At 32.1% G+C, this 24,056-nt stretch overlaps 1 protein-coding gene across 1 annotated transcript in view; it reads left to right on the forward strand.

Moving 5' to 3' along the window:
* The window catches only part of LOC109607584 (epithelial discoidin domain-containing receptor 1-like), a 101,608-nt gene that overhangs the window by 59,616 nt on the left and 17,936 nt on the right, over positions 1–24,056 (forward strand). Inside the window, exons 3-5 of the mRNA XM_049963014.1 lie at positions 11,141–11,284; positions 13,797–13,902; positions 21,903–22,134. Coding sequence (XP_049818971.1) covers positions 11,203–11,284; positions 13,797–13,902; positions 21,903–22,134 — 420 coding nt within the window. The 5' untranslated portion in view covers positions 11,141–11,202. The remainder of the gene's footprint in view (positions 1–11,140; positions 11,285–13,796; positions 13,903–21,902; positions 22,135–24,056) is intronic.

Genomic DNA, 24,056 nt, shown 5'->3' on the forward strand with positions numbered 1-24,056 from the left:
GTGGCATAAATAATTCAGTGCAAATTTGTAAACAAACACGTAACATCGAGCAGAAGAAGCGACGTTCATTAAACATCGATGCGACCGGGACGGCGGCAGTCAGCAGGCGGCCAAAATTTATGTTTCGGCAGGCGCTATAAAAGACCGTCGCTGCTCCCGATCTCCATGTTCGTGTCCTTCGTGGAATTTTGCATTGTTATTCGATGTATATACCCGACCGTGTTCCGGTCACGTGGTACACGTCGAACGCGAAAGACAAAGGAACCGCCGCCGACGACTCGGGTTTTTGTGTTTTCGTCGTTTTAATAATATCATCGACGTGTTTATTTGGATTAAAAGCGTCGAGACAAAAGCGCAAACGTGCCACTGAATATTCAATGGCATGGAGGCGGAGACGGCCCGACTTCCACTTTACACTTGCCGGGCATTATCTTCGCTAATCCTTGTGTTGCTCTACATGTGTAGTGGTTTCGAGATAAGAATCGCGAACTTTGGTTTTACCGGGAAACACTCGGTTACGTTGGCGAAATTGATTTTGTGCATGTGTTCTATCTCGGTTAGACAGGCCACTCTTGGAAGATGCATCTGAACCACTTTAATAACTCGAGCAGCTATTGAAAACGATTAACACACGAAGTGTGAATTTCATTTACGAAGGTCGTAAAATTTTATACTGTTCTTGTAAAATATGTATCAAATATTATCTGCTGTTCACTGAACGTTCAAGATAAGTAAATTCAGAGTAAACGGTGCATAATATTCGGTTCCACAAGGCTTCTGCCAACTGCAAATTAAATGACATTAAAATTTCTTCAAACAAGACTAGCTATTGAAAACGATAAACACCCAAAGAGTGAATTCTCTCCAATTTTAAGCAGTTTTCTTCTAAAAGTGCATACAAGTGCTTTTGAAAATGATCCATCCGAAGAGCCAATTCAATTTACAAAGGTCATATAATTTTAAGCAGTTTTCTTTTAATATATGTTTCAAATGTTTTAATACCTACTGTTCACGGAGTGTTCGAAAAGAGATGCTCCAGAACAAGCTTTGCGTAACATCCAGTGCTAGGTTCAAGGCTTCTACAACTGCATACAAGATGATAATAAAATTATTTCTATTGTCTCCCAACTGGATCCATTGAATTTACAAAGGCTATATAATGTCAAGCAGTCTTCTTCTAAAATATGTATTAAACGTTTTATTATCTACTGCTCACGGAGTGTTCGAGAGGAAATGCTCTCGAGCAAACCTTGCATTTATCCAGTTCAAGGCTTCTACAACTGGACCAGCTATAGAAAACGATTGAAACCCAAACAGTCAATTCAATTTACAAATGTCATACAATTTTAAGCAGTTTTCTTCTAACATTTGTATCAAATGTTTCACTACCTACCTACTTCTATAACTGTAAACATGATGATTATAAAATTATTTCTATTGTCTCCCAACTGAAGCAGCTATTGAGAATGATTAACACCTGAAGAGTCAATTCAATTTACAAAGGTAATACAATTTTAAGCAGTTTTCTTCTAATATATGCATGAGATATTTTTATTACCGGAGTGTTCGAGAAGAGATGCTTTAGAACAAGACTTTTACAACATCCAGTGGTAGGTTCAAGATTTCTACATCTGCATACAAGATTGGTTATAAAATTATTTCTATTGTCTCTCAACTGGAGCAGCTATTAAAAACGATTAACACATTGGATTTACAAAGGTTATTCAATTTCAATCAGTCTTCTTATAAAATATGTATCAAACGTTTTATTATCTACTGCTCACGGTGTCTTCTAGAGGAAATGCCCTCGAGCATTTATCCAGTTCAAGGCTTCTAAAACTGAACCAGCTATTGAAAACGATTGACACCCAAAAAGTCAATTCAATTTACAAATGTCATACAATTTTAAGCAGTTTTCTTCTAATATATGTATCAAATGTTTCACTACCTACCTACTTCTACAAAGTGCAAACACGGTGATTATAAAATTATTTCTATTGTCTCCCAACTGGAACAGGTATTGAAAACGATTAACATCCGATGAGTTGATTGAATTTACAAAGGTTATACAATTTTAAGAAGTTTTCTTCTAAATTATGTATCAAACGTTTTATTGTTTACTACTCTCGGATTGTTCGAGAAAAACCTCATACACTTTAGGCAGTTTATAAGTTTTAGTTGTTATATAAGCCCTACGCAACAATTAGTGTTAGGTTCAAGGCTTCTATCAACTGCATAATGGATGATCATAAACTTATTTTTATTGCTCAAGCATAGGAATACGTATTGAGAAAAAAACCGATTAACACCTCAAAATTGTATTAAATTTACAAAAGTCATAAAATTTTAAACAGTTTTCAAACAAAATATGGAACAAATGTTTCATTATATACTGTTCACTGGCCATTCAAGAAGCGAAACTTTAGAGCAAACGCTGCATAACATTCAGTTATTACTTGTTCCATGTTCAAAGCTGCCACCAATTGCATAGTGGAAGATAATAAAATTAATTCTGTTGTCCAACAGCTGTAATGAATATTGTAAGCTTCTCCCCTTTGAGCAGACTGTAGACCTCAATTAGGAACATCTTCGGACAATCCCAGATGCACGTAGAACCGTAGAAACATTACAGGCCGCCATGAATTTGTGATGGGAACTCCGGGACGGCGCACGGCCTGTGTGGCTTGGCGTGTTCGAATATCTCCTCTCAGTTAGACGGCACAGAAACAGCAGCCCTTATATGCAAATCGGCCGTTATCTAGAAACTGAAATCGATGAACTACAGGATCCATAAATTCAAATGTAGTCTCATTGAATGCGAAATCCGAACCGTATACGTTTCAGGCTTCGATTGTCTGCAATACATCTATTGCAATTATTCCATTGTGCAAAATGTAATAGTAAAATGCCGCCGCCCAAGGTACTGGTTCTATTGTTTCGCATCAGTTTTTAGCTTGTTTATTCCGTAAAATGGAAATGGGTTTTTTCTCGTTTGGGTGGTAATAAGTATGAACGTGCACAAAGGAAGTTTCGTTTCTTTATGATTTCAGTAAGATGTTATTAAGTGTCTTTATGAGGCAATTTTTAAATGGAGTTTTTCCCAGCAACTTATTTAACTAGCTCGTGGAAACGGTAATTCTACCAATTAATTCGAAACATTTGAACTGAAACAAAAAATTAAAAATGCTGAGGTTTAAATGCAATGCTGGTGGGTAATAGATTATAAAAATATTATGATGTGAGTCAAGAGCATAATGTATTTTATCTCTTCGACGATATCCTGGGAATATTACAATTATAAATTTACTCACGCGTCCGATTAGCAGGTGCCTTCTGAAACAATGGCGCGGATTCTTTGAATTCGACATTGTTCAACCACGAACAATATGCGATAATTCATATCTAAATGAAATATGTCTGCATCCTCTGACTAATTCCTATTATCATTTCCATAATACTTCTTGCTCGTAGGTTTTTCTGGTATCGAATTAGGTGTATTGTGGGGAGTCTCCCTATCGTGCAAGTTTTATCGAAAAGTTTCGTACGAGAAAGTTCCTCGATCTGATTGCGTTTATTGAGTGCGGTATTAAAGTCGCACCCCCGTAGAATGGATGTCATTAGCCTACGTGTATCAACATTACAAAATAGACGAGGTCTTGAATTTTTATCGATGCCGAGACGCCACAGACGCCTTGTGTTGGTGAGACGTGATAATGAGCGGTCGGATTCATACGCAGTTTATTAGATTTATACAACAGATGTTATAAATTAATATTCGAATGTGTATCATCATCATCATCATTTAGAATATGTTTATTTTGCTCACTTAAATGTATGTATTGTATATTGTTTATCTTTAACTTTATTTTGTTTATAAACGTATTTTATGCTATCAAATTATTAATTTTGAATTTGATTTTATAATATGTAGTTACTAATTAATTTTATTTTTATAGTTTCTGTATATTTAATTGTCTTGAATAAACAGTATTTATCATCTTTATTTTTGACACTACTACAAATAGTTGTAAACAAAAAATATTAATAATAAGAGTCATACTAAAAAACATGGAATATTATGTTTCTAAATGGTCTTTAGACAAGCTAACACCATTCTATATAGAAAAGTGTATTTTTTTGTAATATATCAATTAAAAGTGTACCTAAGGCATTTGATTACATATATTGAAAATACTTTTGGTATTTTTATTGCAATCTTCTTACCGTATCCCTTAAAATAAAGTTGTAAAACATTTAACCTTAAACAAGATAAAACTCTGTAACTTCAGTTTTGCTGAACGGATGTCGATAAACTTGTCATTCAAAGAAAGAGTATACTTTTATCTATCTACATTACAGAGTCTTTGAAAATATTATGTACTATTCTAAATCATCTCTTTAATGCATTTCTAAGTCAACGGAATTAGAATTACCTCTTAAAATTCAACGTTAAATTTAGGATGAAATATTTTGTTCGAATTATATATACAGGATGATCCAACTAACTTATTAGAAGTTCATGAAAAACGAATTGATTTGGCAATTTTTTGACAATTAAGCTACTAGTTTAATTTGGAACAAAATTTCATTTTCGGTGTCGTCGACATCCATATTTTAATATTTTTTAAATATATTATGGAATAAACTAACTGTACACTTAATCCTAATAGTTTTTTCTTTTTATTATTAATTTTCTATATATTTCAAATTTCTCAAATATCTTTGATATTTTGAGGATGGTTTAAAATATCTGAAAAATCACCTATTTTGATGCTGGAAAGTTTAACATTCAGTCTAATTTTGCTAAAACATGGTGTTCCATTGAAAATAAAATATATAACTTTATATCAATTCTTTTTTTACTGGCCAGTATAATTTCAATTGTATTTTAAGATAATTTTATTAGTCAATCATTTTATTTTATTTTTATATACAGGTTTCATAACTTATCCGAAATTTTTTTACCAAATCTAATAAAAGTTCGACAGAAAACGAAATATTTAAATGTTAAAGTTTGTAACAAACCTTACTTTACAAAAGCTGTTAAAAGATTTTTCCTCTGCATAAAAAAGTTGTAGAGTAAGGTTTGTTACAAACTTTAACAATTTTTATCTCGTTTTCTGTTGGACTTTTACTACAATTTTTTTAAGAAATCGACTTATTATTTAGAAGTGCATATCTGGTTAAAAAATTATGAAACACACTGTTTATTTTATTTCTATAAAATTATTTAATTTGAGTTTCTTTAGGCAATATACATTTATGTATTATGGGATTTTACATTAATAGTCATCATATAAAAATTAATATTCAATTCAATTTTTATTACACAACATATTTAAAAAATCTAATAATTGCCAATGGGTAAACTGCATAATAATGCGTCGCATGGCGATAAGTCAATTGATTTTACTGTATTATAAATAAAATTTGTCGTCAAATATTGACTTTGTGCACAGCATTTCTTGTTCAATGAACTGACACGTTAATGCTTGACATTTTATGCATTTTCACACATCAACTAGCTTACCCTTTAAAAATTCTAATATCGAGATGCCTCCACTACGAATATTATATTTTATATGCACCTCTACACGGAAAATCCATCTGGGCTACATCCAATTTTACTCAAATTTGTGTGTTCCTGTGCTTTCTGTCACAAATGTAGTTTTATTGCTAAACTTTTATGGTTCTGTGTTACAGTAGGTAGTGATAAAGTAAATTAAGAAAAAGTAATTAATATTTATTATTATTATTTTATTTAAATATGTTAAGTTTACGTAAAACAATATAAATAAACATTATAAATAATGCAATACTATAATCAATTTATATCAAAATCGATTAAGAGAGGAAATTATGGCCATAAACACTTTGTAACTTCATTTTATTGCAAGAACATTAATTAAATATGGAATTAAATATAGAATTTGTTTATTTTTTGGACACAACTAGTATCGAAAGGAGCATAAACATTAGATGTATTTTCATGAAAACGTCACATTCCATTCCAGGTAAGATAAAATATCTTGCCAACAAAGCAGAGGTGCTCTCGACTGAAAACAAACAAATCAGTCAAGATAAAGTGCAATAAATGCGTGAATCAAAAACCAAACACTCCAGTCCGTTGCACCGTTGGTCATAGTATACACATCATCGCCGCAAGAACAATCAATTTTTCTCCATATTAAGACGACTCGAATTACTTTCGAAACGTAACAACAACAAAAAAAACCAATAGAAATTTGTTTAGTTAATCAAAGCAGTGAGTGAGTGATAGCGGAGATTGAAACTGTTAAGTCGGGTTTGGGAAGTTTTAATGAATAAGTGCCATATTTGGTGGGCTGATGTGCACATTAATCATCAGACGGAGTAAATCGACGTGAACGCCTTTAAGGAGATTATTACCGTGGATTACTTTCTTTACTTTAGTGCTTTGCGTTCTGCGGATTCCAGGGTGGTGTGCTTAATGAGGTGGTATGTAAAGAATTTAATTTACCATTAAATTAGGATGGATTATGATTTTGCGACTATTACGGAGTCTGAGTGCATTTCGGAACTATTTCTATTCGCCAAAAATTAGCGGGAGTTTTAATATCCTTCATCGCAATTAGCTCCGTTATTTAAATTGATCGAAAGCATCCAGATAAACACTGGAATACCATTCATCAAAATTTTAACCGGACTGTTAACATTTGTCTTAGCCCACAATCTTATTAGCAAGCACTTAGCAATACGGTTACACCATAAATTAACCAGTTTTTCACGCCGACCAAGAGTAGGATACCTTATACACATTTCGTATTTTGAAATCCTCATAATTTCCTATATTCTCCACCTCGACGCGATAAATTTGAATAAGTGCAGGCGTGAAATGCAGGTGAGAAAGGTCACTGAAGCAACCGATGCAACCGATAAATTTTACGGTCGTACAGTCAAATTAATGAGATGCCTTCACTGTTAGCATATGTTCGCGTCCGCCAGATAAATAGAATAGCGCGACCAAGTATGAATGGGTATATCGCAACAGAAATTGTTATTTATGGTGTTCCTGCCCGGTTGGTTACTTTTATTGCCGTATCAGCTTCTTATAAATGATGAACGCGGCCAGACATGACCTATGGCGGTTATGGTATTTACTTTGGTTACAAGAAACGCTTTGCGGTTGGTACGATAATGACGAAATCATAAACTGCTCTGCGAACACATAAAAGGTAAATCAGTACGGTTAAATTTAGAGGTGCGCTACTAATATCCAGGTTGTATCGTCTCCGAACACTATTAGAAACGTATGACTCCGTCTTGAAATTGCTTTTCCTCTTGTGGGTTGTTCACGGTTTGTTTTTGAATTATGAAATTGGCTTGGCGTATGGACGGTGTGCAATTAAATGCGAATGCCCCCTCTGAGTGAGTAGCTGTAATACGATAATAATATTTATAGTCGTTAGAAGCTAAACTTTGAAAATTATACTACTTTTTTAATAAACTTATTTTTATAAATTTAAAATATCTCTTTTAAATGTTGTGGTTACATTTGTAAATCATTTTCAATTTGTTGCCGATACAGATATAAATTGGTTCATACAATTTTTGAAATCTTAACTCTTTCTAGGTTTTAAAGTAGGTGTTTTACTACTCAATTTTATTAAAATTTAATAATTGATAAAAAAAATTATTTTAACAGTTGGATCATTTTAAAATAAATATTAATTTCACAAATTTTAAATAAATTCATGATCACATTATGTGCAGAAGCTTGGTTGTCCCTTGTTAGCACATTATTACTACTGCCCTCTGTGAGTGAATAACTCTAATAAGACTATTTATAATCTAAAAACAAAACTTTGAAAATTATACAAACTTATTTTTCTGAATTTTAAAATATCTCTTTTAAATGTCGTGGTTCTATTGGTAAAGTTGCATTTTAGCGGCCTGAAATTATGTTGGTAGTTCCCACAGGCGCATTACCAAAACTCTCACAATGTTGCCGCATCTTATATTTTATTACTTTTTGAGATATTTTGTGGTTGATTTTTATATTCCGATAGGAGCAGCAAATGAACATTACAAATAAATAAATATTAATTAAAAATATATTGTTCCCTATGACGAACTAAGAATGAATTAAACTACTTGCAGCTAAACAAATTCGTGTAGATGCGAAATAAATTGAGCTTCTGATGTTCCAAACTGGCGCTTTTTGCCCTTATCCACATGTTTTCTATATTCTATATATCATTGGGATTTGCAAAATTTTTATCATGAATTATTGTATCAACATGTATCTCATCTTTTCAATCATGTCCTCCACCCATTTGATATAATTGTTTAGAATCATTTCTGCCAAAAAAAGTCGAAAAATTGAGGTATGGACATTTTTTTTTTTCAAAATAATAAATAAGGAGAATGTTTTGATAGAATAAAAAAAAATAAAATTTTTTAGAGGAAAATTAATTAATTAATATTTTTTTAAATTCTATTTTTAGGCGTGATGAAGAAATAGAAACCAAACCTAATCTAACTTAACCTATTTTTTTTCAGGAAGTTCATCGAAAATAGAACATTAACATAAAAATGTTACGTTTTTGTTATTACATAAATATTTGAAAATTAAAATTTTAAATAATGAATGTGTTAATTTCAAGAAGAAAATCAATATATTACAAATTTGAAATTATTTCTTCTAAAGATTTCATTTTATAAGAAATAAAATAATGAATATTTTTTTTTTTTTTTTTTGAAAATAATCTATTTTTGGTGAATTTTCCGAAAAGAATAGGTTAGGTTAGGTTTCCATTTCTTTTTTTTAATTATTCTTATTTATCTAATTTATTATTATTACATAAAACCGCAAAAAATCAGCATACTTGATCGAAACATATTCTTTAATGCACCAAAGAGTAGAATTTTGAAAAAAAGTATGAAAAAATGTCGTTTTTTCAATTTTTTATTGCCAAAAATAGATGGATCTTTAAAAAATCAATTTAGTTTCAATATTATTATTATTCAAGACAAACATTATAATTAAAATAAAGCTATGAATATCTAAAAATACTAAGCTAAGGCTATAACACAATGTGAAATAGTTGAAATAAAATAAATAATATAATATATGTACAAATAAATTAATTTTTACTTACGAACAAAATTAATATAAATCACACAAATCAAACACAATAAAAATTATCTATAAATCAATAAATAATCAGACTAACCTAAATTAATAAACACGGAATGCAGTTTTACCGTTCTATTTATTAATTATTTTCAATTTGTGGCCGATATTTTCTAAAGGTTGATGTAAATCGCTTCGTGCAATATTTGAAAATCTCCTAATTAGGATCATATAACAATTTTTCTTAGTCTTCAAGTTGTTAATTAAATAAGTGCCATTAAATTAAAGTTTTAAACTAGGTGTTTTGCTACTCAATTTTATTAATAATTAATAACTGATAATATTTGTAATTTTAACATTATTTAAAAACAAATATTAATTTCACAAATTTTAAAAAACTTTACAATCACATTATGTGCGAATATTGGATTGCCTATTGTTGGCATATTATAGACTATTTGTACTCTCTAAAAACTTTGAAAATTATACAACTTGTAAAAAATTTGATGATGATATCTCTAAATGACGTGATCTCATTTATCAATTATTTTCAATTTGTGGCTGATATTCTCTAAGGATTTCTGAAATAAATCGTTTCATGGAATTTTTGAAACTTAACTAGACTTAATAAACCTCTTTTTTTCTTCTCTGTTGATTAAATAAGCTGCGTTTATTTCAATTTTCGATAATAAAAGGTAAATCAGCATGGTTAAATTTAGAGGTGCGCTACTGATATCCAGGTTGTAACGTCTCCGAACACGATTAGAAATGTATGTCTCCGTCCTGAAATTGCTCTTCCTCTTGTGGGTTGTTCACGGTTTGTTTTTGAATTATGAAATTGGCTTGGCGGATTGACGGTATGTAACTAAATGCAAATAAGAAACGGTATTTCAGTTCTCTGGAGGAGCACAAGATGAAATATGCGTTTGTAATTCCTCGATTTGATTTTTATTTTGTATCCATAAATGAGTTTTAAATTATGAAACATGCAATCTCTCTTTGTGCGGGTATTTGAATCCAGTACGCTGCGGGTTCTTAATGCTATGAAAATGTTTTCTATCAGGAAGGAAAATTGTGAAATCTTAAAAGCATTTCTCTATTTCCAGTTTTCGTATTTGCCGTTTTCAATGGTGGCCAACAAGTCTAGAGTGTAATGATTGCACAGGCAAGTACTGGGAGCCCTCATTACCCACGTCTTGCAAAATCACATACAATTAAATTAATGTTAGTTCTCATTGACAAACCATAATTTTTTCATAACCACCACGTCCGTTCGCGGCATTGAACGCAACGACTGGGTGTCAATAAGGTGTTTGATATTCTCAATAAATTATCGCCTATTATACACATATGCCTGTCGACCGGATATCAGGCGCGCAAACCTACGCAAAATCTTCGACTTTATGCACTCAAAAACCGTGAAAATTATGGACCTGTCCTCTCCACACCCTTCTGCTATCTACGCAAACGAGTCGCCCGTGCCATACCACGTATCATCCGTGTCGACTCGGAAGAAACATGTATAAAACATCGACGATACATTATCCCCCCAAAATGGTTGTCAGTTCCAATATAACGTTTCAATTTGCGGTTCAGATGTCTTACTGGTAATCACCGATAATCCCGTCTTATTCTTACCAAAGACTTAATACGACTTCCTGGCCCCTCATTAATATTAAACCAAGGCGGGAGCTGAAACGAAGAACGTAGGGAGTGCATGTCAATAGTGAAAGGCAATACCTTCAATAGGATTAGGGAAATTCAAAATAACATTTCCCGTGGTTAAGGCAATTGTTCCGCGTAGCCGCTTCGTTTAACAACTAGTGCCTTCTTCCTCATTCCAGACGCTCGTCGAAAGTATATGCAAATCGTCTGTGGGGAATATGGCTTATTTTATTACGGTTCCTTAAAGGGAAACACCGCAACAACAACTGCGGAGGTTGTACGGCGCAGGGGTCAATTTTTGAATATGTGACTTAATCACTGAAAGGCTCGATAAATGTAATCAAGATATTTTTGTTTCAGATTCGGGATCGTGAAAAATGTTTTACACGCGAGGAATTTTTCCTCGTCCAGTGTAAGCTAGCATGACGAAGCACCATTGGAACTTTCGGCTTTGTACTCTTGTAATTCTTCCTCTGCTGCAGCCTTACTACGCTTTAGATCCATGTAAGTATAATTTACATTTTGGTCGTTTAATATTTTTGTGACACGACTTATTAAGATAAATATGTATATGTGGAGCATTTCAATTAAAGCGATAGCTAGTCGTGCGACAGGTAGTGGCGGAGCGCAGTCACGGAGTTATCTATAGAGATCGCATCGTTCCCAGACTGAACAAGATTTACGGCGGTTCCGTGTGAGACCCCGCAGCTCAGACCTGAAAGGACCGATTTATTTACATTATGTCTTCAGTAAAACGATCCACAACTCTTTTAAATGTCGTGGTTCCATTTATGAATTATTTTCAATTTGTGGCCGATATTCTCTAAAGGTTAATGTCGTAAATCGCTTCGTGCAATATTTGGAACACTCCTAACTAGAGTCAGTTAACAAACCATGCTTATATTTTTAATAATATTCAAGTTGTTCGTTAAACGGGATGAATTAAAGTGTCTTAAATTAGGCATTTTGTTAGACTTGTTATTTTAACTGTTAATAATTAGCAATTTATTTTTAATACTTATAGTAATTGTTACTTGTAATAATTGTTCGTTAAAAGGGATGAATTAAAGTGTTTTAAATTAGGCATTTTGTTAATCTTGCTGTTTTAACTGTTAATAATTAATTATTGTTAACAATTTATTTTTAATACCTTCACAGTCACATTATCTGTGGATACTACCGCCCTCTCTAAGTGAGTAGCTGAATAAGATTGATATGAATGGTCACTAGGAACAAAACATTCAAAATTTATTTTCATCTTGTTAATTATTTAAGCTGCATTTAAGTAAAGAATTGAACTAGGTGTTTCTTTAAAAAGCTAATTTTCTTTTTACACGATAAATTCGAGTAAGAAACAATATTAAAAAATTCTTACTAAAGTTCACTTAAAAAATTATTTTAATTGTAATATATTATAAAAAATAAATTTATATTTTATACTATTATAAAAATGAAAATAATATAAAATTAAAAAAAAACATAGAATATTAAAAAATGTGTTGAAACACAACAATTCGTGAAAAAGAGATTTTTTCTTTTCTATTCCTCTTAAATCAAATTCGTTTTTAAAAAACAAAGAGTACAAAGAGGAGTATTATTTTAATTGATAATTAGTAGCAATTCAATTTAAAATAAATAATAATTTAATAATGCTTAAATAAGTTTACTACTAGTTACTCTGTCCTCTATTAGCACATTATTAACTACTGCCCCCTCTGAGTGAGTAAGATTAATATTTATTATCGCTAGGAACAAAAAGTTATGTTACAACTTTAACAAGTTTATTTTTTATAAATTTTAAAATATCTCTTTTAAATGTTGTGGTTCCATTTATGAATTATTTTCAATTTGATAATATTTTCCTAAAGATTAGTGTCCTAAATCGCTTTGTGTAATAAGACTACTTCCATTTAAACACTATTTATGTTCTTGATTAAATAAGCTGCCGCTGCAAGTAAAATTTTAAACTAGGTGTTTTTTATTTTGTTAATAATTAATAACTAATAAAAATATTCAGTAATTTTAGCAATTATAAATATTAATTTTGTAAACCTTAAATACACCACCATTATGTGTGGAATCCGGGTTGCCTATTGTTAGATCATTACTACTACCGCCACCTATAAGTGAATAGCTGTAATAAAATTATTATTTGCGGTCTTTAGGAAGAGAACATCAAAAGTTATATTTATGGAACCAAGTTTTTATAAATTTTAAAATATATTGTGAAGTATGTATGAGGTTGAAGGAAACCGTATACCTATTCATGTGAGCATGATACTTAAAATTGAGTTTTTCACAAGCCAGATTATTTGAAGGGCGCCGCGAGCGTTTGCTTTATTATATTACAGATTTCGACGTTGATGGATTGAGCATCGAGGTTTAATGAAACTACACCGTGTAATATGCAAATCGTAAATTGATAATATTAATCATAGGTATGTGAACTCGAACTGTTTGTTTATGGAAAATTATGCGAAAATGACCTGATTTAATGGATATGCTTCTGGTGATTCCGAGTTTATGTTCGTTGCATAAACGTATTATGCAAGTGTGATTTCTGGTGTTTAGGAGCAAAGTTAATCGCTTATCTGGTCAGTGTGGTATTTAGGCACTAACGAGGTTTGCGACACTCCTTTTCAGGAAAATGCGAGATGTATTTTATCCCGTGTTACATAAAAGCATCGTTACTTATTTATTACAGGTGTTTGGACCTGCAGAAGGCAATAATAAATTCATGTTATTGCCGCGCATAACGAGCTTCAAGGTAATTGGATTAAGTTGGTAAACAAAACCGCTTAACAAGGCTAAAAATAGATTGTAAACACTCTATTGCTGGGATAGTTTATGGTTAATGTTTTCCATATAACTCTTCATAGTTTTGCCTACAATTTTTCCATCATATTTAAATACTCTTTGAGTGCTCGTGGAGTATTGCCTCTTCAAAGGTGGAAATCCTTTGAAAAAAAAAGCCTCGTATAAAGTGCAAATATTACTAAACAATGCTCTTTTCCAGCACAATGCATCGCGCCACTGGGCATGGAAAACGGCGCGATCAAAGACGACGACATCACCGCCAGTTCTTCGTTCGACAGCGGCAGCGTGGGGCCACATCACGGACGGTGAGTGTGCCGCCGAATTTATGCTAATCCAATCGAAGTTCGTCGTCTGCGTCCCCTCCGTGTCACCTGAGGGGCCCCCGATGCCACTGTAAACACCGCCCGATAAAAATTCATAATCGATCATCCGACCGGGAGCTACTCCTCAAGGAGGACTAACTTAGATTACTATTAATATTGTTTTATTACCCGGAATTATTTATGTTTGGTAACTCAAATAGCACTAACGAAAAGTGGCATGGGGGTTGATTCGATAGAAACTTTTGAATTGTAAGAACGATGTGAAATGCGAAAAGTTCACCCAAAAATTGGGGTGATTTATGCGACAAACATGAAAGTTTAATATTTAAACTTCCCTAAAAATGAAGTCTTTTGAATGCAGGCTCTGTGGATACTTTTCAATTATTCATGTCCCAATTTCTGATCGTTCCAGGAATACATATAAAGTCTTTATTTTATTTTTACCCTTTTACTTAAACCGACTACAACTGTTAATCGTATTCATTATTGATTTAATGGAAGAAGTCGTGGTTTTGTCTCCCCTGGCACGTAAACTTTGTATCCGATTTGTTATGGATTCCTCGAACGACCGGAATCGGAGTCACTAACGGGAGTTGAGTCATTACATTAGTGGTTGCGAATAAAAGTGAAACACAGACGGGCAAAGTGCGGGTTTTAGTAGTATAGTACGGCCGGTTTCCGTATCGATCTGGTTAGAAAACGAAAGGGACGGACGGGCTCGGAATTCTAGCAACACCCTCGCACTGTGGTTAATTATTGCCGTAATAATTAATTGTGCTATGAAAAACGGCGGGGAACATCGTGTGCGAATAGTAAAAATTATTAAATTTTTAATGTTGCATGCACTGTTTCATTTATTCCTTTGTTTGGACATATTAACTCCCAACTTTTTTCAACGTACATGTGTCTGATTCTCAGTTTCCAGTTTAATGTTGGGTTTAAAAAACTCACAAAACTGTCTGAGGTCGGATATTCGATAAAAGTTTCGCCCCGGCCAACCCCTTGCGGTTAATTATAATTATAATTATTACACTTCCTGCTATCATCCCCAAGGATTCAATTATGGGTTGGTTTACACAAATTCAAAATCGAATTACCGGAAACAAATTGGTTCAGACCGATAGTCTACGGGTGTGCAAAAAATTGCCGAATTAATGAAGACCCCGGACACTGTTTAATCCAATTTCATAACGTCCGTCCCTCCAATTTGACCGACGCTTTTGGGGCCATCCCGAATAAACCCGGTCTCGAATTGTCGACCATGGTCACGTGTTCATCATCTTCGTTTCGACGTTGACAGATGTGCGGGAACGGGAGAACGGGAAATGAAGGTTTTAAGGTCTCATCCTTGAAAACCGCTTGTGAGACTGACAGTTTCTGATAAGGCGAAATATACATTAACTCTCGTTTTCTGTACTGGAAAACCTAATTTACGTTTTAAATGGTTTTATTTTAAAATAGCATAACTTTATTCAAAATAATTTTTGAAGTTTGAATTATTTTCAAGTTGTGTCCGATATTCTCTAAAGGTTATTGACGTAAATCACTTCGTGCAATTTTTGAAACTTTCCTAACTAGGTTCATTCTTTATTTAAAATTTTATGTTAATAATGATCCAGTTGTTCATTAAATAAGCGCTAGACAATTTTAAAATAGCAATTCCTTTTAAAATAAATAATAAATTAATAAACATAAATAATAATCACATTGTATGGAGAATTGGTTGCCTATTGTCAGCACATTATTTCATCTGCCCTCTGGGAGTGAGTAGCTGAAATAATATTAATATTATATATTAAATTATATCAATTATAACAATTTTGATAATTACTACCTCTTACATTTTTTATAAAATTAACTATTATTTATTTATTTTAGGATAATACCAAACTTAAACATGATTGGACCACAGAAATTTCTGAAAATAATTTATTCAGATTTTCTACATTATTGGACTTTTCGCTCTTAAATTACATCTCTCAAAATCACCTATTTTAGAAACAATTTGGTTATAAAGTTTAGTAGAATTATGTTAATATGTAATATAAAAATTTATTCAATTAAATCTTGAATTAAAAAGTAAATAATTTTAGAATTTGGCAGAAATGGCGAATCAAATTTTCTCCGATTAAATTAATTTAAACTTACTTATAAATTGTGCGGAAATTATTCAACTAAACTATTATGAAGTGATTTAAACTGCGAACATTATAATCGTGATCAAACATTAGATATGCAATTCTCTCCATAACAACTCGCATTAACCAAATCCACAAATATTCATCAAAATTCCTAATGTGAAAACCGTGCTACGCAAAGTTTACACTATTGCGATGATTCGTTTAATGCCGTTCAATTATATGTGGAACAAAGTAACCCCCAATTAACCGAATAAATCTATGGAAAATGGAACGGCACACACAGAACTGAATCTGGTCAGCAAATAAAGCAGTAAACATTGAGCAAACTACGTAATTGTAGGAGCATACGTGTGTGTTTTAGTTTGGACAACTTCCACTTTATCTATTAAACTACTTGTTTTCGAATTGATGACCGTTTTGTCCGAAACAAAGTTTTAAATCTGATCGTCCCTAATTCGGCATTACGACTTCCATTACCTAACAAATTTAATGGCCGCCTTACTTCATTCAATAATAGAATACCCAAAACAAAATTATTTCTCTCATATTCATAAAAGAACAATACGAGACTCAGTCAGTTTCATTCCAGCCTGTTGAACACAATCATTCGCAGCAATAAAATATGTAAGCAGGAACGAAACATAAAAAAAAAACGGCGGATCGGGATTAGTAAAACGAGACGTCGCAAATAGGCAAATATTTGAATCGAAAACACATTTTCCCTGACCCGTTGGAAGATCTTCGAAAAAAGGATCGATGAATAATGGATGAAGTGCCCCAGAGAGCGTTTCTCAAAGTGTGAGGCCGGGAAACTTCAACGCTTTTATGGTGTACACTTTCCACTCCCATTCGGTGCCTGAAAAACTAGTAATGTTCCAATAAGCGTTAAGTGATCAATGGTCGCAGCCTTTTACCCCAATTCACTCGTGGGCAAAGAAAGAGGTGCTCTAATAGATAAGTGGTAATTGTGTAACTTCAATCTGAATCATACGAAGTGAGTTTCTTTCGTTAATAGGTCACCGTTCTTTTATTTTTTCGTACCAACAATGAATTTCTCCAGTTTATTAAATATGACCCAACTCAATCTCGTTCCTGCAACAGTAGGAAAAACACAATTCCATTATTTTCTAACCCGAAGTGAATACACCCCATCGAAAGTATAAGTAATAGTTCGTTCGTACATACATAAAATGCAGTGCCGACCAAATAAAACATTAGTGACTTATGTAATTTAATGGCTTTCTAATTATGTGAGCTTAGCGGCAACGTTCCGGCACGGGATTTTCGCTGACTCGCCCCTAAAAACCGCTTACAACCCACCTGCAGCAGCAATAAAATCCAACACACCACTGTACATGCAGCGGCCCCAACAATCGTCGACGGTTTATTTTCCGTTCACGCTAACGAGGCACTCGAAAATGCCCGCCAGTCAAGATTCATTCAATTATATTCACTTGTTTTCCTACAATTTATTACGTAAAAGGCTTAATCACGGCGGGTGGAAAAAAAGGAAGAAAAGCGAGATTAGTTGTAGTTTTTTTTAGAGCAGTAAGTGTATTAGGTTAAATTACTGCTCGCTCTCCTGTTACGAGTTGTCTAAAATTACTCTGCTCTGGTACTCGATAATTAAGATAAAAAGATGGGTTTTAAGTTTGTTTTAATAAAAAAAAATATTTTTAAATTTATTATTTATGATTGTCTTTTTGATTGACGTTTATTTTGTTACAAAAATTTTAATTCTAATATTTGTCTTTAATTTTAGAAAAAGTTATAATAAGTTATAAGAGGCTTTCTTTTGGTGTTAGGTTAGATATACTAATCACTTTAAAATTCAAATAAACAAATATTCAATATTTTTAATTATTAATATTTTTAATATTAATAATTCCAAGTTAATTGATGTTGGTTGAGACAATTTCCAGACTAAATACACAAATTACCATAAAATTCAAACTGTGTAATTAATATAAATTAAATATGATGATATGATATTTTCTTAAACTTTTGAGATAATATGTGGAACTTTTTATTTCAAATGGAAACCACAGTTGAATTTAGTTTTAAATAGTTGGATGAAACAAAGCTTTCGGAAAATAAATAATTTATGATACAATAAATTATCTTTAATTAAGATATGACGATATATATGATAATTCTTTTATAACATAAAATACATTCTGCAAAATATATATCTTCTTAAAATTTCGAGACAACATCTGGAACTTTTTTATTTTAATTTTATCCCAGTTGAATTCACCTTTAAAATATTGTAAAGCTTTTCAAAAATATGTAATATTTTTATTTATTTATACTTAATTAAGATATGACGATATATCTGGTAAATTTTTTATAACATAAAATACAATATGTTTTCTTAAAATTTCGAGATAATACTCTTTTATTTTAATGGAAATCATAATTGAATTCACCTTTAAATTGTTTAAAAAAGTTTTCCAATAATATGTAACGTGTGATATATTATATTATCTTTAACTAAAATAGAAGATTGGATCTATTTGTAATATTGAAATAACCGTTTTTTACTACGTGCATATGAATATAAATACGGTACATACACCAAAATGACATTTTTTACAATTTTTTGTCTCTCTGTTTGTCTGTCTGTTTGTTCCGGCTAATCTCTGAAATGGCTGGACCGATTTTGACGGAACTTTTATTGCAGGTAGCTGATGTAATAAGGAGTAACTTAGTAATGTTGCAATGTCCAAGTACTGTCCAGTACCACGCGCATGCCACCACTGGGCCGTCATGTCGTGCGCCTCCCGGACGAAGTCGCGGGTACAGCTGTTTAATCATAAAATTAATTTAAATTAAAAAGAATTGTTCTTTTAATAAAATGATTATGTCTTTTAGTTATTTCTTACGTTTTTAGTAAATTTTTGTGAATGCAGGAAGAATTAGAATTATTAATAATAAAAATCCATAAATATATTAAAGTGAGTCTATGTAATTTAATCAGTATAAATTTAATCGTATGGATTTTATCCTATAGATTTTAATTGTATGGAAATTGATTATATGGATTTTGATCGTATGGAATTTGATCCTAGGAAAAATGATCATATGAATTTTGATCGTATGAAAAATGATCATATGGTTTTTGATCATATGGAAAATGATCGTATGGATTTTGATCGTATGGAAAATGATCGTATGATTTTTCATCGTAAGGATCGTATGATTTTTGATCTTAAAGAAAATTATCGTATGGATTTTGATCGTATGGGAAATGATCGTATGGATTGTAATCGTATGGAAAATGATTGTATAGATTTCTGGTCGTATGGATTTTGATCGTACGGATTTTGAATTTTTGAGATTTTAGTAGTTTTTCACGTTTTTAGTATACTTATACATATACTGTATGTATATATATTTCTTTAAGGCTACCACTCGTAATTGTAGCAATTAATGCACCCAAGAAATTTAGTATGGCTCATTAGTATTTACTACTCATACGGGAAATTTTCTTCGAAACTAAATTGTTCGAGAGGACAGAAATTTCTTCCAATTTTGCTTTCACAAGAAATTTATTTCACAATAATTTTCACATGAAATTTTTATAGTTAAAAATTTTTTTGTTATAGAAGTGTAATAAACAGCTTGTATAACATAAAATACTTATTTTACAAAAACTGTCTCATCTCAAAATTTCGAGATAATATGTGACGCTCTTTTATTTCAATGAAAATTTACACTTTTAAAAACTTGGAAAAATATTGTTTTAAAATTTTTAGTGTGTAATAGAATAAATTATCTTTAATTAAGATATGTCGATATATGTGGTAATAAAAATATTATATATCTTCTTAAAATTTCGAGAATTAAAATGTTAAATTTTTAAAAATAAATATATATATTTCAATATAAGATTGTCAAATTTTTTTGAAATAAATATTTCGTATTATGTGTAAAATGCCTCTAGAATGTTTTTAATGCTCGTCAAAAAAAAACACAAAAAACAAATAGTATTTATTTGTACATATTTGATTAAATCTGGATACAAAGTAGCCATCAACAAAAATATTAAAATGTAAACCAGTAAAAAAAGATTAAAAAGTAATGTGTATTCATCGTATTAACAAGCTATCTGATCAATAAATTACCAGGTAATAATAGAGTGAAATTCGATGTAACAAAACATGATTAATCTTGATATTACGCTGAGTAATTGGCGTCCTGAAAAAATTGCATAAAAGTCAGGTTTTTCATTAGCCGTAGGTTTGAACTCGTTAAAACAATTACCCCGTTTGTCGTTTTATTTTTTCCATTCGGGCTCGTGAGCAGCAGGAAAATTAAAATCCATCAACGCATATTACGAAAAGCCACAAACCGAATTAAATGAAACCGTTTCACGAGCGCATTGTGTGTTTAATTGGCAAAAGCCTCATTGATTGATTACAGAATTAATGCATATTGAAATTCTTCGGATGTTCGCGCAGGTCGACGAACAATGGCGGTAACAATTACCGCATTATTAAAGTCGGCGGTTGTTCCACGTAAATTATCCTTTGCCGTTGGTTTCCGAACTTTCCCAGTTTGACATGTTAAAATATGAAGATGCCTCACCTGGGCCTCTCCCGGCGCTCGTACAAAGGGAATTTGGCGGGCTAGAATTTCCACCAAGTGCTAATTATATTGGTCGGTGCAACTTCCGTTCAAACTTGCCCGATTCCGGGCTTCCGGAACCGACGATAAGATGCTGGGCTGCAATTTTTGTTCCGACTGTGTGGCGTACGTACGAATTTCTCAGTAAACCCACACCCACATGAAGTCTATAAAATACGTGAATCATGTGACACTGCGACACAATATGAGCATATATGGAATTGCATATTTCACATATTTATTGCACTTCAGGAACTCGCTGCGAAGATGCAAACGTTTACAATTTTCAGCTGTAATTCAAGAGATTAAAATCCATATTTGCAATGGGATATTAAAAATTCCATTCGTGTAGATCGATTTTAGATGCTAAGTTGTGTGTGTGCGTTTTTTTTTAATTTATATTCAGAAGCCATATTTTAAAATAAATAGTTTTCAGGACTGTTAGATTAAATACCTCTAGGTCGAGCTTAATAAGACTTTGCACTACTTTAAACCATTGTTTATTCCGTGTATGGGTGGATATAATCAAGTTTTCAGAATATTGGATTACTCCTCGCAGTGTTTCTAATGCCGTTAAGCAGAACCCCGTATTTTCACCTTCTCATCGGATTTTTTAAAAAACTCGTAGCGCTGTCGTTAAACAAAGTTAAACTCTCGAGTAGTTTTATTCGATAAGTGAAAAAGTTCTTGAGAGTAGCACTCTCTTGGCTCTCTCGGTTGCCTTCCACTCTAAAAATGAAATTAAAAAGTCCGTAACTTAATCAATAAGTTCCGGGGGCATAATTCTGACGTTGAAATAAATATAAATAAAAACTGCACCGCAAAATTTAATTTTATTCGGGCAAACAACAAACGAAATCCGAAACGTTTGTCCCACATCTAATTTAAAATGTCCGGAAACTGATTATGCAAATCTTCCGAACCTTCAAAACACAAACAACGAAATAAACAACGGTCCGCATAAATATTGAAATTGTTAATTTTCCGGCCGTAGGTAGAACAGAAGGTAACTGACGAATCGGATAAATAATAAATTCAATTTGGAGTCTGACATCTGACCCATTTCCAAAGTTAATTCCACCATATTAATATATAAAAAGGGCCTGACGTACAAACCTGTTTCAATCTTTAATACCCCACGGGAACAACGTTTCGAGATTTCGCCCCGGATTTAGGCAAACGTGCGGCTCAAAAATGTTTTATTGTTCACAGGGTTCGAACTGACCGTAACGGAGGAGCATGGTGTCCGCAGAAGCAGGCCACGACGGAGCCCCACGAATGGATCCAGGTGGACCTGAAGTCGGTCCACATGATTACGTCGACCGAAACTCAGGGACGTTTCGGGAACGGACAGGGGATCGAATATGCGGAAGCTTATTACATCGAGTACTGGCGGCCGAGACTGAACACCTGGATTAGATATCACAACAGTACTGGACAAGAGGTCAGTAAATTTGATAAGTACCATAAATATGTACTATGTGTGTGTGGTGCATCAACGACTTGTCCAATGAACGTCTAATTTTGAGTAAATTTATTATGAATGTAAACCAATTACGAAAACTGCAGTCATGTGTCTGGCACTTATTTCAGTTAAGCAGATGGCGCGGTGTTATTATTAGTGATTATATTAAGAGAGGTAAGGTTGAGAACCTCTCAAAAGGCCGGATATTGTTTTATACGTGCTTATTTGGTCAGTTTTTGCTTTTTCAACGTTTTGTTTACATTAATAAATTTTATAAAAACTGTTGCTTATTGTTAAATATGTATCGAATACATCGGTTACACCCACGACTGAAATATATATCCTGAAACCTCCGTATAATAGTAGTTTACAAAAAATTGGCTTTTATATCCCATTATAACTTTTCTGAAACTGAAAATCACACTGTAAATATTTTTTATGAAGTCATTTCTGAACATTGATTTTTTTTAATTTCAGAACTTCTTTTGACATTTTTGAGTCTTTTTTCATATGGCACCAATTATTTTTTTTTTTCAAATTAATTTATATCAGGGGGACCCAAAACTAAACTATAAAAGTAAATTTTTATTAATGAAAATTACACAGGTTTACAAATTTATATAAAAAAATGAGTGGAAATAGGAGGATGTTTTTTAAGTTATGTGAGTGCGCAGAATTCAAATTTACAGCCAAAATTGTGTTAACAGGTCTAGTTCTTTTTATGACACACGCAAAGAACAAAGTACTCTCCTGAAAAACAAAACATTTATTATGTTCTACTCCCACAACTGCATACAAAACCATGTCTTTCTAATAATTTTGTTAATGCTGAAACTGAAACCTCCTTATAATTGTAGTTTACAAAAAATTGGCTTTTATATCCCATTATAACTTTCCTGAAACTGAAAATCACACTGTAAATATTTTTTATACCATTTCTGAACATTAATTTTTTTTAACTTCATGAGTTGTTTTGACATTTTTGAGTATTTTTACATATGGCACAAATCATTTTTTTTCCAAATTTTTGGAGAAATTAATTTATAACAGAGGGACCCGAAAGTAATTTTGTTTCAGCATATGGCGACATTTGATTGTCATTTGTGAGCTCATTGTGTATCTCGAAGACGTACCAAAGTCTTTTTAAATAAATCTTCAATATTAAACTCTTTTTAAAATTTAGAGTGAAATGGTCAATCAATACCAGAAGAGAATATCCGGCTTTGTATGCTTTTCGAATTTCTTAGTGGCAAAAAATTTGAAAATTCGGATGATGTCCAAAATGCCATATTTTACTCAAAAACCAATTGATTTTTATCGGTCCGGGATTCAAAATTTGCACACTAGATGACAAAAGGTTGTTAATAACGAAGGTAATTATATTGTTAATTAAAAATTCATTCATTTGAATTTAATGTAAGAAAACGACATTACTTTCCGGTGATATATAAAAAAAAAATTGTATTAATGAAAATTACTCAGGTTTTCAAATTTATATAAAAAAATGAGTGGAAAAAGGAGCATGTTTTTTAAGTAATGTGAGTGCGCAGAATTCAAATTTACAGCCAAAATTGTTGGAGAAATTAATTTATATCAGGGCGACCCGAAAGTAATTTCGTTTCTGCATATGATGACATTTGATTGTCATTTGTGAGCTCATTGTGTATCTCGAAGGCGTACCAAAGTCTTTTTAAATGAATATTCAATATTAAACTCTTTTTACAATTTAAAATGAAATGGGCAACCAATACCAGAAGAGAATGTCCGACTTTGTATGCTTTTCGAATTTCTTAGTGGCAAAAAATTTGAAAATTCGGATGATGTCCAAAATGCCATATTTTACTCAAAAACCAATTGATTTTTATCCGTCCGGAATTCAAAATTTGCACACTAGATGACAA

This window comes from Aethina tumida, chromosome 2, assembly GCF_024364675.1.
Source record: "Aethina tumida isolate Nest 87 chromosome 2, icAetTumi1.1, whole genome shotgun sequence".
NCBI lineage: Eukaryota > Metazoa > Arthropoda > Insecta > Coleoptera > Nitidulidae > Aethina > Aethina tumida.